The sequence below is a fragment of the Cyprinodon tularosa genome, unplaced genomic scaffold (assembly GCF_016077235.1).
Source record: "Cyprinodon tularosa strain WSP-4 unplaced genomic scaffold, ASM1607723v1 ctg31, whole genome shotgun sequence".
NCBI classification, from domain to species: domain Eukaryota; kingdom Metazoa; phylum Chordata; class Actinopteri; order Cyprinodontiformes; family Cyprinodontidae; genus Cyprinodon; species Cyprinodon tularosa.
In genome coordinates this window covers 3,480,811-3,494,519 of record NW_024039019.1, presented here as the reverse complement: position 1 = coordinate 3,494,519, position 13,709 = coordinate 3,480,811, and the positions used below count along the sequence as shown (strand labels likewise).

Below are 13,709 nucleotides of genomic sequence, written 5' to 3'. Positions count from 1 at the left end.
ATATTCTGATGTTGTCAGAATTCACCTTAGAGACCTTCAGAGGTGACAGCATCAAAGGTGCTTCTATATAAGCAATTGCTAAATGGAGCTGAACACAAACACATGGCAAAACTAGCACATAATATCCCAACACAATACATTTAGCTCTCTGGTGGTAACATGGCAAAGAGACAGTAGGCTGTCAATACATGGTGAAATACAGGGGAAAAAACTGGTGTATAATAATGGTGTATTTAAAAAAGGGCCTGAATAGAATGCAAAGTATTTATCTCCACTATAACCATGATATGTATCTGTCTCATATAGAGAACGCATTAGTATTAAAAGCTGGGGAAGATAAGACTAACCTATATTAATCCTGCAGTTTTAATGCTAAAGTGTACTCAAAGACAAAGGGATTGATAGTCTACTTTTGCCCTTGAGTGAGGCAAAGAGCTCGTCAGAATGAGTATGTATGGCAGAGAGCTTAATAGCAGAGCGGTGACAAAAAGATAATCTCTTTTGTAGTTTTTATCCCTAAATGTGTTGTTTGTCCCTTATCCCAGCTACTTAGGTTCTGCCCTGCATAAGTGATGCCCTGCACTTAGTCTGCAAAAAGCAGGTCAATATGACCAAAGAGAGAAGAAAAAAAAAACACATGTGCATCACATGGATAGCCTTGGGATTATTCCTCACAAAATGTCTTAATTCCTCTGTTCACTAATGATCCAGGGAAAATGCCCTCTAATCTCCATTCCATTAATTAAAAAGAGCATGAGCCCGTGGAAAACCGCACCATCTGCTGCAGTTTCATTTGTGCAGACAGATTGTGTTTTCAGTTTTTAAACAAGGAGAAATTGGGTTTTTTTTAAGCAAATGGATGGAGAAGAAAAAAAAAGATAGAATTACTGTTTTATTTTTTAATGCATCAAAGTAAATATTTCAAAATAGAAGGGAAAACAGTAGCTAAATTGTTGTATTTCATTCCCAAGATTGCATTATTATTATTTGATGACATGCAGCAACTGATTATTTACATAAAAAGATTAAATCAATTATTGGAACTTTACATGTTAAGTGTTAATAGATTAACTGATTTGCTTTTTCTTTAATTTGTGTAAACAGTTGAAAAAAATAAGTTTTACCTCTTTATGCCATTACCTAATAACCATAGAATAATTAACACACAGTGCTTTGCAAAACTACCCACAAAACTGGAACATCACATTGAATTTAAAACACACCTAGATTTTTAGTTGTGAATTGTATTGCAAAAAGGATGATTTTTTTTGGGTTTTTTTGTTTTTTTGCAAATCCTTTACCTGAAAAGCATGGGCATGTATACGTTCATGTATTTCAACCCTTTATTCTCATGTCCAAAATGAAATCTCAATCCAGTGCAACCAGTTTCCGATAAAACACCCCTTATTCATATCCATGAAGGCCCTAAAGGTTTGTAAGAGTAGAGCACAAACAGCATCATCATGATTAGCAACACAACATGCAGAAAGGTAAAAGATCAGACAACTTAAATCAGGGTTATGTTATGAAACAATATCCATCTATCCATCTTCTTCTGCTCAATCCTTCAGGGTCATGGTGGGACTGGTGCCTTTCTGGAGCAGTCTATGTGTAAAAGGACGAGTACACCTTGGACACAGTCCATCGCAGGGCAAAACAGAGACATGCAACAATGCATGCACACACACTCACACCTAAGGACAATTTAGAGGTGGGTGCCAATTAACAGTTACCCTAACAGTGTTTGGACTGTGGGGGTCGGGGGGGGGGGGGGGGGGGGGGTCGGTAATACCCGCTAAAAATGCAGGAATGAAAGACCCTGGGAAGCAAATCGAACCAAGGACCTTCTTGCTTCAAGGCACCAGTGCAACAAACTGTGCCACCCTGAAAATGGACATGGTACAGCATAAATGAATACCTACCAAAACCTCACTGTCAACGTAACCATACAGGCATGGCACTGATAGTATTAACTAGAGAATCAGCCAACATGCCAGCGGTACAAATGCAGGGGCTGCAGAGATCTACATCTAAAGTGTAAGAACAGTTTGACTGGTCAAAGCGATAAAGAACATGATGCTTTGACCAGATAAGACATCAGTCTTACATTTTGACATGCATAAATACATCTTCCCCACAAGGAAACATGGTATTCCCTACATTATGTTGTAGGGATCATTTTCTTCAGCAGAAAAAAGGAAAGCTGGTCAGAGCTGAAAGGTAGATGGATGGAGCGAAATATAATGCAATGAAAACCAGGGTATAAAAAGGACTTGACGATGGAAACAACATACAACAGCACTCAATGCCAAAGATCAAAGTATGTTCTTATGTCGGAGTACTCATTCAAAATTGATCTAAATCAGTAGAGGCTACATTGCAAAAGATCTGAGCCTAAATGTGAAAAACTAATAAAAAAAGATACAGTAAAAGCTGATTTCTTTAATCAAGGGTCTTCATCATGTTTCATTCCTGGATCCCCAAATTGATGTAGAGACAGAGAAAGGATCCCCTTGCCATGTCTGCTCCATAGGGGCTTTAATGTCATCTCCCTATGCAGAATGTATTAACTGCTTTGTCTATCAATTAACACCCATAATGAATTAAACTAAAATTTGTGGATGTTGTGTCATAAAACATTTAAAACTTCAATTTGAGCACATATTTTGTAAAGTACTGGATTATAGATTTTTTTTAAAATCTGCATTATAAAATGTTTTTTAAATGCTTTAACCATGGTGACCTGCAACATCTTACTGAAACTTCTGAAGAATGTTGTTAGTAACTTGAAATATACAAAAGGTAGAAAAATCGGTGTTAAATTGAACTGATGAAATAATCCTATAAGAATCTAAATGGGATACTTCTGACCTGCGTTTAAAGCCCGAAAGACCGTGACACGAATTTGATAGGGCTAGTAGGCAGCAGGGATTAACAGAGCAGATGTCGTTTTCCCCTTCGCCTTGAAACAGAGGGGCCAATAATAAAAACGCGCACACGCAGGCACACACACAGAGATAGACTCTATGCCTCTGCGCATCTCACCTCTTTCCCCTTTCCTACAGACAAGAATGCGCAGCTCCATTCATACTGATGTGAACTTCTGCTCACCTTCGACTTTATTTTAAAACACATCTCTTGCTTCAGACAACAAATGGGCATCAAAGGTGAGCTGTGTGTGAAATGGCTCCTGTGCCATTTTGCGCTCATCACAGTTTTCACTGAGAGAGCGTTTGGACAGATCCGCTACCCCATTCCAGAGGAGCTGGAACACGGGGCTTTCGTGGGAAATATAGCGGAGGATTTGGGGTTGGATTTGGATAAACTGTCTATGCGCAGATTTCGGATAGTTTCCGGCTCCAAGAAGCAATACGTGGAGGTGAATTTGGAGAACGGTGTCCTGTTTGTCAATGAGAGAATTGATCGAGAGGAACTGTGCGAACAGAGTTTATCCTGTTCTTTCCATCTGCAAGTTGTGATAGAAAACCCACTGGAGTTGTATAGAGTGGAGATCGAGATTCTGGACGTGAATGATAACTCTCCCAGCTTTCCCTGGACAGAGATCAACCTTGACATATCCGAATCTGCTGCGCCAGGATCGCGTTTCCCTCTGGAGAGCGCGCAGGACATGGACGTGGGATCCAACTCGCTGCGCACCTACTTACTGAGCGTAAACGAACATTTCAACTTAGACATCCAGACGCGGAGTGACGGTAGTAAATTTGCAGAGCTGGTCCTACAAACACCGCTGGATAGAGAGCAGCAGAGCGCCCATCAGATGGTGCTCACGGCGGTGGACGGAGGTGCGCCAGAGAGGTCAGGCACTGCGCAAATCTACATCACTGTTCTGGACGCGAACGACAACGCGCCCGTGTTTGATCAATCGTTTTACAGAGTGAGGCTCGCCGAAAACGCACCAAAAGGTACAGTGATAATAAAACTCAACGCCTCTGACCAAGACGAGGGACCAAACGCAGACATTAATTACTCCTTTAGTGGCCACGCTCCGTTAAAGGTGCGCCAGCTTTTCAGCGTGGATCCACGCACGGGAGAAATAAAAGTAAAAGGAGTGATCGACTACGAGAAAGCAAGGATGCATGAAATTTACGTGCAGGCGAAAGATAAAGGTCCCTCTGCCGTGGCGGTGCACTGCAAAGTGCTTGTGAACGTCTTGGATAAGAATGACAACCTGCCTGAGGTGATCTTGACCTCAGTGTCCACACCTGTGCAAGAGGACGCGCCGCCAGGGACCGTTATAGCTGTTATCAGTGTGATGGATAAAGACTCGCGTGAAAATGGGAATGTGGACTGCGAGATCCCGCATCACATCCCGTTTCAGCTACACTCATCCTTCAAGAACTACTACACCTTAGTAACCTCTGACTTTCTAGACAGAGAGGCTGTGGCAGATTATAACATCACTGTCACTGCAAGAGATATGGGTTCTCCTCCTTTATTTACAAGGAAGACAATCTTCGTCCAGGTCTCTGATGTGAATGATAATGCCCCTAATTTTAAGCAACCCTCTTATACTGTTTATCTGACAGAGAATAACGCACCAGGCGCGTCAATCTGCTCTGTGATTGCAACGGACCCAGACTCAGGTCAGAATGCGTATTTATCATATTCTGTACTAGAGGGGGACATAAAGGGAATGCCTGTTTCCACATATGTATCTATAAACTCGGACAACGGGAACATTTACGCACTACGCTCATTCGATCACGAGCAGCTTAAAAACTTTCAGGTCACTGTGAAGGCTCAGGATGCGGGATTTCCACCTCTCAGTAGCAACGTGACAGTGAGCATCTTTATTTTGGATCAGAACGACAATGCGCCCCTGATTTTATCCCCTGTTACGCAAAACGGCACAACGACGAACGCAATCGTGCCAAGATCAGTGGACGCGGGTTATCTGGTGACTAAAATCAATGCAGTAGACGCGGACTCTGGACAGAACTCGCGGCTGATTTACCAGATGCTCCAAGCCACTGACTCCAGTTTGTTCAGTGTGGCTCTGTACACAGGCGAGATCAGGACGATGCGCCAGATAGAGGATAAAGAGCCCACCAGGCACAGGCTGGTCATTCTGGTGAAGGACAATGGTCAGCCTCCCCTTTCGGCCACAGTTTCCATCATTTTGTCAGTAGTTGACAGCTTGCCAGATCTACAGCCTGATTTGGGTGACCTTTCACAGAGCCTGCATCACAGCTCCAGCTTCACCCTGTACTTAATCATGGCTCTGGGTGCAATCTCCTTCACGTTCCTGCTGGCTATCATCGTCCTTGTTGCAGCCAGAAGATTGAAGGGCAGATTGCCCAGCAAGGCGTCCAGCCTCCCCTCCGTCAGCAGTTGCTGTGGCTGTTGCTCTCCTTCACAGCTCTCCTCCTCCAACACCACCACAACCACAGAGGTTTTCAAAAAGTCCAACCTGAACGTCCGCATGTCCTCTGCAGGTGCTTCAGGGTGCACTGAAGCCAGTAGCAGCGGCCCTCACCCGCAGGTGTACTGCTACAAAATGTGTCTGACCCCTGAGTCTTCCAGAAGTGACTTCATGTTTCTTAAGCCTTGCAGTCCGGTTCTTTCGGTACAGCAGAACAACACCAAGAGCACTGATTACCTGACCTCAGGCTGGAGCACGCTGGAGCGTAACGATATATCCAACAACCGAGGAGTAAGCCCTAATGAGGTAAAGATCAGGCAAACATGGCGATTGAATGAAAAACTTATTTTAATCAAAATGTATTCTTGTCCCATATTTATGATACAAACAAAAAGTATTAGGTATTTTAGTGTGATCTATATGAATGTGCATGTTTTTCCTATTCCATTTTTGTTTATCTTTTTAGCTCAAAAAACCCAAAACCTATCTTTCCAAATATATCCCATAAGTGAAGCAGAAGGTAGCACCATGCTTTCGGGATGCGTTTTTCCAACTTTCATAAAAGTTGGCCAAAGTTGAGGTGAAATTAATTGATTCTGCAATGCAGTCATGGAAGAAAACCTGTTCTGTGGTTGGGTGATAGTAATGTGAATATTCACATTCCAAAATTACCTGAAACATACAGTACATATTCATTTAATTTCAAAGGTTAGTGTGTCATAATGGCTTACAAGGGCAAACTTCCGACTTACATCTGATTGAGAAGTTCTAGCAAGACTTAAAAATTGCTGTTCACAAACACACTCCAGCCTGAGAAAGGCAGAAAACAATAGAATTTGGGTGTAGATCTGTAAAGACATCATTATAATGCATATATGTATAATTTTTCTTCCACTTCAGAGTTATTCACCTGGTTTTTGGTCAAACTAAATAAAAAAACAAAAAACAACACTTTGTGATCTAATGGGCTGAAATAAGAGATAACAACAGGGATAATTTCAAAATGTTGACTGTCAGTATTATAATGCATGTATAATCTTAACTATACCTCTGACTTTGCACTTAAGAAGCTTAAAGACATGTTGAATAATACCACATAGCAGGAAACATAATCCCACCATAAACCCTGTTTATTTATTTTTTAAATCAATTCTTAATGTAACATACATTCTCACTGAAAACAGAATAGAAATCTAACCTTTAATTTGAATATATTTATTCTGTATTTAAAAAAAAAAAGTTCTTGGGAAAACACCTATTCTGCTCATGTCTAAGCATTTCATCAGGTTGATGCATAAATACAGAGACCAATCCTTTTTGTACAATTTCCTTTCTATAGAGCCACTTTGGCAGCATTAAGTCTTTAAAAGGGACAATTGGAGCTGAATAAATGCAACTTTGTATTACCTTGTTTGATTTACACAAAGCAAATTGCTTTGATATTAAACATTTGCTCCAAATTTTTATGCAGTTTTAGTGACTTTATACACATATACAACTATGATATACCATTTGTGGTTCTTAAGGGCTAAATTAATTGCTGTGAGGGAGCACATTCAGCCCGCAGGCCTCAAGTTTGACACAAGCTAGGCTGTCCAGAATCCTCACTCTTTTCCTTTCTTGTCTTTAGCTTTTATATAGGATTTAAATCAGAACACTGAGATGATTATAAAATAATGTTGATCTTTTTTTTTTTTTTTGCCTAATGAACAATTCCTTTGTTGTGCTGGCTAAATGCAGTGGATTATTACCCCTCTGACACAACAGATTACCAAATAACTTTTTTGTCTTTTGTTTTATTTTGAAATGTTTTGTCATGTCAAAAAATAATACAACTATGCTCCTAAAAGCACTGTAAAACATACAGGACAGAATAATGGACTAAACTTAAGCATTACAGTCCCTCACTTGATTCATGTTCCTCTCCATGTCTCCATTTTCACCTTGGAAGTACCTGAGTGAACAAAGTTCAAGATACCGTTGCATCTCTAAATAGATGAAGTCCCACTGCACAAAATATCTACTATCTAACTTAATAGGGAGATGAAAGGAATTAACACTCTTTTTCAACCTTTTCCGAAGCAACAGTACCCAGAATGTTTGCTCCTAAAATGCTTAATCTTGGTATGATCTCATCAAAACACACAATTCCAGTTCGTCTCACTAGAGCTTAGAAACAAATATTTATGACCTGTGGATTGGAAAGGCTTTCATTTGACATAAATTACAAATGACTGGTTAACCTACACAGGACATTATGTATGGATATTGTTTTCACTTGGTAACACAAAGATGTCGCTTTTGGGAAAGTTTTAGAAATTCGCTAAATCCATCATGATCATTTTTATGCTCTACATGTATGGCGGCAAAATAGACATAGGTCCTAAAAATGCTTCCTACAGTTACATTCAATTTTGCTCTAATTTCACATATTTTCAACTAGGGCTGCAACAACGAATCGATAAAATCGATAAAAATCGACTTTTAAAAGCGTTGGCAACGAATTTCATCATCGATTAGTTGTGTCGCGCGATTAATGAGTCATCCGCCGCGCCGTCATCACTGCCTCTTGACTGAAAGAGGATGAAAAAAAATACGGCAGAGCGAGCCAGCGCCGCAGGTGCAGTGTTGCCAACTCAGCGACTTTTCAGACCCCTCCAGCGACTATTTTTCAAAAAAGCGACTAGCGACAAATCTGGCGACTTTTTTCGGTGTCACTGGCGGCTTTTGGAGACTCTTACGTGAAGGCATGTATCGTTCCTACTCTGCCGTGGGGCGCCTCCCCCACCCCAACCGCGTTTTCCCGCAGGAGTCCCTCTCAGCGCTGCAGTCAGAGCCTCAGCGTCCAGACTGCAAATGAAGCGCGCATGCACCGGGATTGACGGCGCAAATTGATCACAATAATTAAAATAGCCTGCGCTTTGTAAAGTGAAAAAAGTGATAACATGCAACTTTTGTCAAAAGAAATTTACATGGCACGGAACCACCATGTTTGTTTGGTTTTAAAGTTGGGAAACGTTACGGTAGTTTCTCAGGTAGCTCATCTGATGCTTTCCTTACCGTGTTAGTAGGTTACAGACAGTGATAAGGTTGGCTACTTATTTTACTTTTAATTTCATTTCAATTAGCTTAAGCAGCGTTTACATTTACTTTATAAATAAATTAACTTGCAAATTATGAGGGCAAGGCTTTTAAAGTTTAAATCTTCTGGCAAAGATAAAGAAGATCCTGCAATTTATGGAAGTAAAGCAGAATAAAATCCAGCAAGATCAGTAATATGTCAATTAATTATCTGCCACATTCCCATGTAAATATCTGTCTTTGGAGGATGTGTTTTTTTACCACCCCTAGTTCTCTCATTTTTATTCCAAATACAATTTATAATTTGAATCACAGGGCTATTTTTATCTCTATGGTTCAGTATTTTCTCAAGTAGCAACTTTAACTGCTATACTTTCCTGTCTTAAAAGGCAGAACTCTTCTAGTCTAAAAAAACTATTTTTTTGCGCTTTATGAAACAAAGTACCCTATATTTTGTGGATGTACAGCTACATTTCTCATGTAAGTTTGCGTAGTTTTAACACAAACATTTATTTTTCATATTGCACCAGTGCAGTTAATGAGCAACCTGTACTTGTGTGCTTGTTTGTTCTGTCTAAAATGTTTATTTTGGAATAAAGAGGTTAATATAAAAAATATTTTTTGTCCGATTCATCGATTAATCGAAAAAATAATCGTCCGATTCATCGATTTTTAAAATAATCGTTAGTTGCAGCCCTATTTTCAACTTTAGGTGAATAGTTATCTGCTATTATCAGTGTACAAAGATCAACACTCATCTGCCTTTTAATGGTCATGTATTTCTCATGTTTGAACAGAAATGGGTTTTCAATTGATGTATATTTATATTATTTGCCAAACAGCAATAGTTCACTAATTATAGCTCTCTAGACACTTTTAAAAGTAAAGCTTACATTTAGTTAAGCCTTGTTTCCTGACTCTGAAATTGGAGAATCTAACAATTTTTACACATATTTAACTCACTCACATGCTTAATATCAATATGCCCTCACAGGATTCTTCCCTAGCACTGTGATGAATGGGGATACATCCATTCCAACAGACTGCATGTAGTTTTTGTAGACTGGGTGTAATTCTTGCTGTATTTGCAGGAATTTCTTTGTCAATTTCTACAAGGCTTGCAAGTTTTTTGCAGATGGAAAATCATTCTTATTCAGTTCAGAGATATAGCTGTGTTTTAACAGAAACAGGAAGCAGAAATAGAAACATCAATCTAGTCTAAAAATTAAAAAGACAAAGAAAAATAGATTTTTCTATTTATTTTTGCTTTAATTTCTCTCATAGCTAATTACTTAGTAACTTATTTATTTTATACATTTCTTTAACTGATTACTTCATTTTTAAAATACATCCTTGCCTTCCTTTGGTTTCTCTGAAACTGTTTTTTTTTTATTTTAATCATATCTTTTGACAAAATGTCTCTCTTCTATCTGTGCAGCTTAGGTATTCCCACAAGAACTTAACATGGACCAAGAACCAGCGCAACTCGGCTTACAAAAGGTTAGTTTATTCAATTATTTAATCACCACCTGGAACATGCAACATGCAGATTATGAGGCAACACTTCACCCCCCTTTTTTTTTCTAGATATAGCTCGGCTAACATGGAGGGTACTCTTTCACGGCAGCCAAAGTGTGACACAGACAGTTTCTCCGTGGCTCCACAGTACTGGACCTGGGGAAACCAGATGAATGGTAGGTCCAGTTTTATTGTTTATATGATAAAAGGTTATAAGTAGATTAAGTGTGAGCTTTCTCTGTGTCTCTTCCAGAGGGATTTTGTCAAAGACATGAAATGATAAACTATGAAGCAGATAATGCATAATCCCAAAAGTAGGGGGGGATTTTCCTGCTTCAGTATGAGAATTAATAAGGTTTCCCTCAAGGAGTATTATTCGTTGCAAAGCTGTATTAATAAAATGCTCTTAAAAGCCACTGTGTCCAGATCAGGCAAAGTGTATTTACATATGAGCTACTTTCATGAATTATGCCCTGATTTCGACTAATTTATGCATATTTTATACAGAATGCAAGAGATCTCTCCAAGAGGCAGCCTCTCCTAACAGCTCATGGACTCCGAAGCAAACTCAGCCTCATTCCGAGGCAGCGGATTATCAGCACAACGTTTACATTCCTGGCTCCACGTCTGGCTACAGCACACTGAAGCTGACGTCCAGAGGGGACCTGGACGTTTTCAACACCTTCTCCACCTTTGGCAAGAAAAACAAATTTATCTCCAGCTATGAACAAACATTTGACATGGATAATGGCATCATAAGCAATTCCATTTTTAAATGAGTGTTGGAAGCTTTCAACTGTTATATTATTGTTATGATTCGTAAACATTCATTGGAGACTTTGTTGCCCTTACTTTTTATTAAGTTGTTTTAAATTTACAATTGATTTCTAAACAGTGATAGTAAGGTTTAACAAATAATGTATGACTGAAACACAGCTTTTCTGTTTCACTCTTTGGTTTTTGTTGGGGTCACCTATTTGATGAAGGGTCTTTTCTAAGCAAATTAGCACTTAATATTAAGCCTGTATTTGCTTGCATAAATGTAAATATTATTGTAAAGAAATTCACTATAATACTTTGTAAATTCTGTAAGTAGTTACATTTATAATAATTCATTCTATAAAATCAAATACCTATCACCTATTAAACACTATAATTACTTCTATTTATTTTCAGTACAGTTCAATGCAGCTCTTGTTTTAAAAGAGGTGTCGGGGCAGGAAATAGCATAACTTATTTTGAAATTATTTCCAACTTTTTTATCCACTGATACATTTTATATGTTTTCCTTACAGTGGGTAAAATAAAAACTGAACATGCCACCATTTTTCTCAGTCATATAGTTCTAGAGCTGCTATTACATGACATTTTCAACAGATGTCGGTAACAATTCCAGCAATCCACACATGTAAGGAAAGCTTCAAGACGCATCCTGTATGGAGAAATTAGACACACTGATTGATTGACTTTATTGATCTCACAGTGGACAAATTTACTTGTTGCATGCTGAAGTCTCTTATTTAGCAAGATTATTATACAGGGTTTTTGCACAGGGTATTTACATCGGTGTTTATATAGTTGGTTATTAATATATATAGCTATTGCACTGGGTATCAAATATAAAGGAACAGGTAATTGCAAATGGTATTAAATAGTAATAGCACATTATACATTGCACAAGTTAGTGCAGTTGTAGTGTCGCATTGTAGAATCTGGTGGCAGCAGGGATGAATGACCTGCGGTAGCGCTCCTTTTTTACAACGGTGTAAAAGTCTTTCACTAAAGGAGCTGCTCAGCTCTTCTACACTCTGGTGCAGGGGGGGAGAGGTGTTCTCCATGATGGATGTAAGCTTGGACAGCAGTCTCCTCTCAGCCACTTCCTCCACTGAGTCCAGAGCGCAGCCTAGGACAGAAATGGGAACAGCATGCATTGCTCAGGTATACTTTTTGCCCATTCTTCTACACAAACAGTTTTCAAATCTTGAAGGTTTTATGTGCATCTTCTATGAACTCTGATCTTTAGTTCTTTCCAGATATTTTTTATTAGATTCAATCAAGTCAGGTGATCGTCTAGGCCATTCTAGCAGTTTTTTTCTCTTTCTCTGACACCGATTGAGAGTTTCCATGGCTGTGTGTGTTTCCATGGCTGTGTGTTTGGGGTCAGTGTCCTGCTGAAATATCCACCCTCGTTTCATCATCCTGGTAGATGGCAGCAGAGTTTTATCAAGAATGTCTCTGTACTTTTTTTATTCATCCTTCCTTCTATCATTTGAAGTTTGTCTGTAGCATATGCTGAAAAACAGCCCCACACCATGATGATCCCACCTCCAAACTTCATGTAGGTGTGATATTTTTGGATTGATGTGCAGTGCCATCTGACCTCCAAACATGATGTGTATAATGGCATCCAAAGAGTCAATTTTGGCCTCATGTGACCAGATTATATAATCCACAGGCTTGTCTGTAAATGTTGTGCAGCAAACTTTAAAAAATCTTCAATATGCTTTTTCTTAAGCAATGTAGTTTTGCATGGTGAGCGTTCATACCGGCCATGACCGTTGAGTGGAGTACCTATTGTTTTCTTTTAAGCAATTTTACCTTCTAATTCCAGATCTTTCTGAAGCCCTCCACAAGTGGTCTTTGGCTCTTGAACAACTCTCCTAATAATTATTTTCACTCCTCTGTCAGAGGAAAACCTTCTCTTGTGAGAAGCACCTGGTCGTGGTCAGTTTATGGTGAAATTATATTCTTTCCACTTCCAGATTATGGCCCCAAAAGAGCTCACTGGAACATTCAAAAGTTTAGAAATCCTTTAGTAACCAATGCCATCATTAAGGTTGCAAAGGTCTTGAGAAAGCTCTTTACGTTCACCCATCACAAGATGTTTCTTCTTTTTATAGGCCATCATTTGGGACTGAAGCAGCTGAAAATAATCTGCACTGACAAGAGGCAGGATTTCTTTCTAATTACTTAGAGATTTTAGCTGGTATCTTGACTTCCCAGGCCTTTTTGCACCTCCCTCTCTTCACGTATTCAATACTTTTTCCCTGTGCCATTCCACATTATAACACAATTGAATTTCTGGAGATCTATGATTAGATTTCTTTTTATGTGTGGATTGCATGGATTGCTACCAATATCTGGTGAAAATATCATGTCAATAGCACCTCTAGAAATATATTATATATATACTGAGAAAAATGGTAGACTGTTCAATACTTATTTCACCCGCTGTATCTATAACAACCTATTATTTTCTGAACTAGTTCATCTTGAGTGATGATTTTGGACATTGTCCTTTTAGTTTGACTTCAGGCATCCTCCAACCTATGTCATTACAGTTGTATTACTTCCTTATTTGTCATTAGATGGGATGTGCAAATGACAAAATTATCTCACATTTATATTCATTCAGGGGGTTTTACTTTGTATGTCAAGTGATTATTGTGCAAATATCAGTATGTATTAATAATAAATACATGTTTAAAAAATGCTGGGTTTTTTTATTTATTTTTTCCCTACAACATTGATTATTGATAAATTGTATGAAAAGGCCCAAGAACGTGGAGGTTTGAAACTGAAAAAAATGAAAGCAAAGATATATAAATGTCTAATTTAAAAACAAAATGGTATAAAAACATTTTTATATTAATTTTTGAAATGTTTAACATGTCTCCGCCTTTAAGATCCAATTTATATACTTAGCTACTTTTAAATTACCTGAAAA

At 38.7% G+C, this 13,709-nt stretch overlaps 1 protein-coding gene across 1 annotated transcript; it reads left to right on the top strand.

The window, feature by feature from the left end:
- Positions 1-2,984: 2,984 nt before the first annotated feature.
- LOC119788156 (protocadherin-10-like) lies at positions 2,985-13,465 on the top strand. The gene is made up of 4 exons (XM_038292326.1): positions 2,985-5,689; positions 9,903-9,964; positions 10,052-10,158; positions 10,490-13,465. Exons 1-4 carry the CDS (start codon positions 3,155-3,157, stop codon positions 10,759-10,761), a joined length of 2,976 nt encoding a protein of 991 aa, XP_038148254.1. The 5' UTR covers positions 2,985-3,154; the 3' UTR covers positions 10,762-13,465.
- The last annotated feature ends 244 nt before the right edge of the window (positions 13,466-13,709 follow it).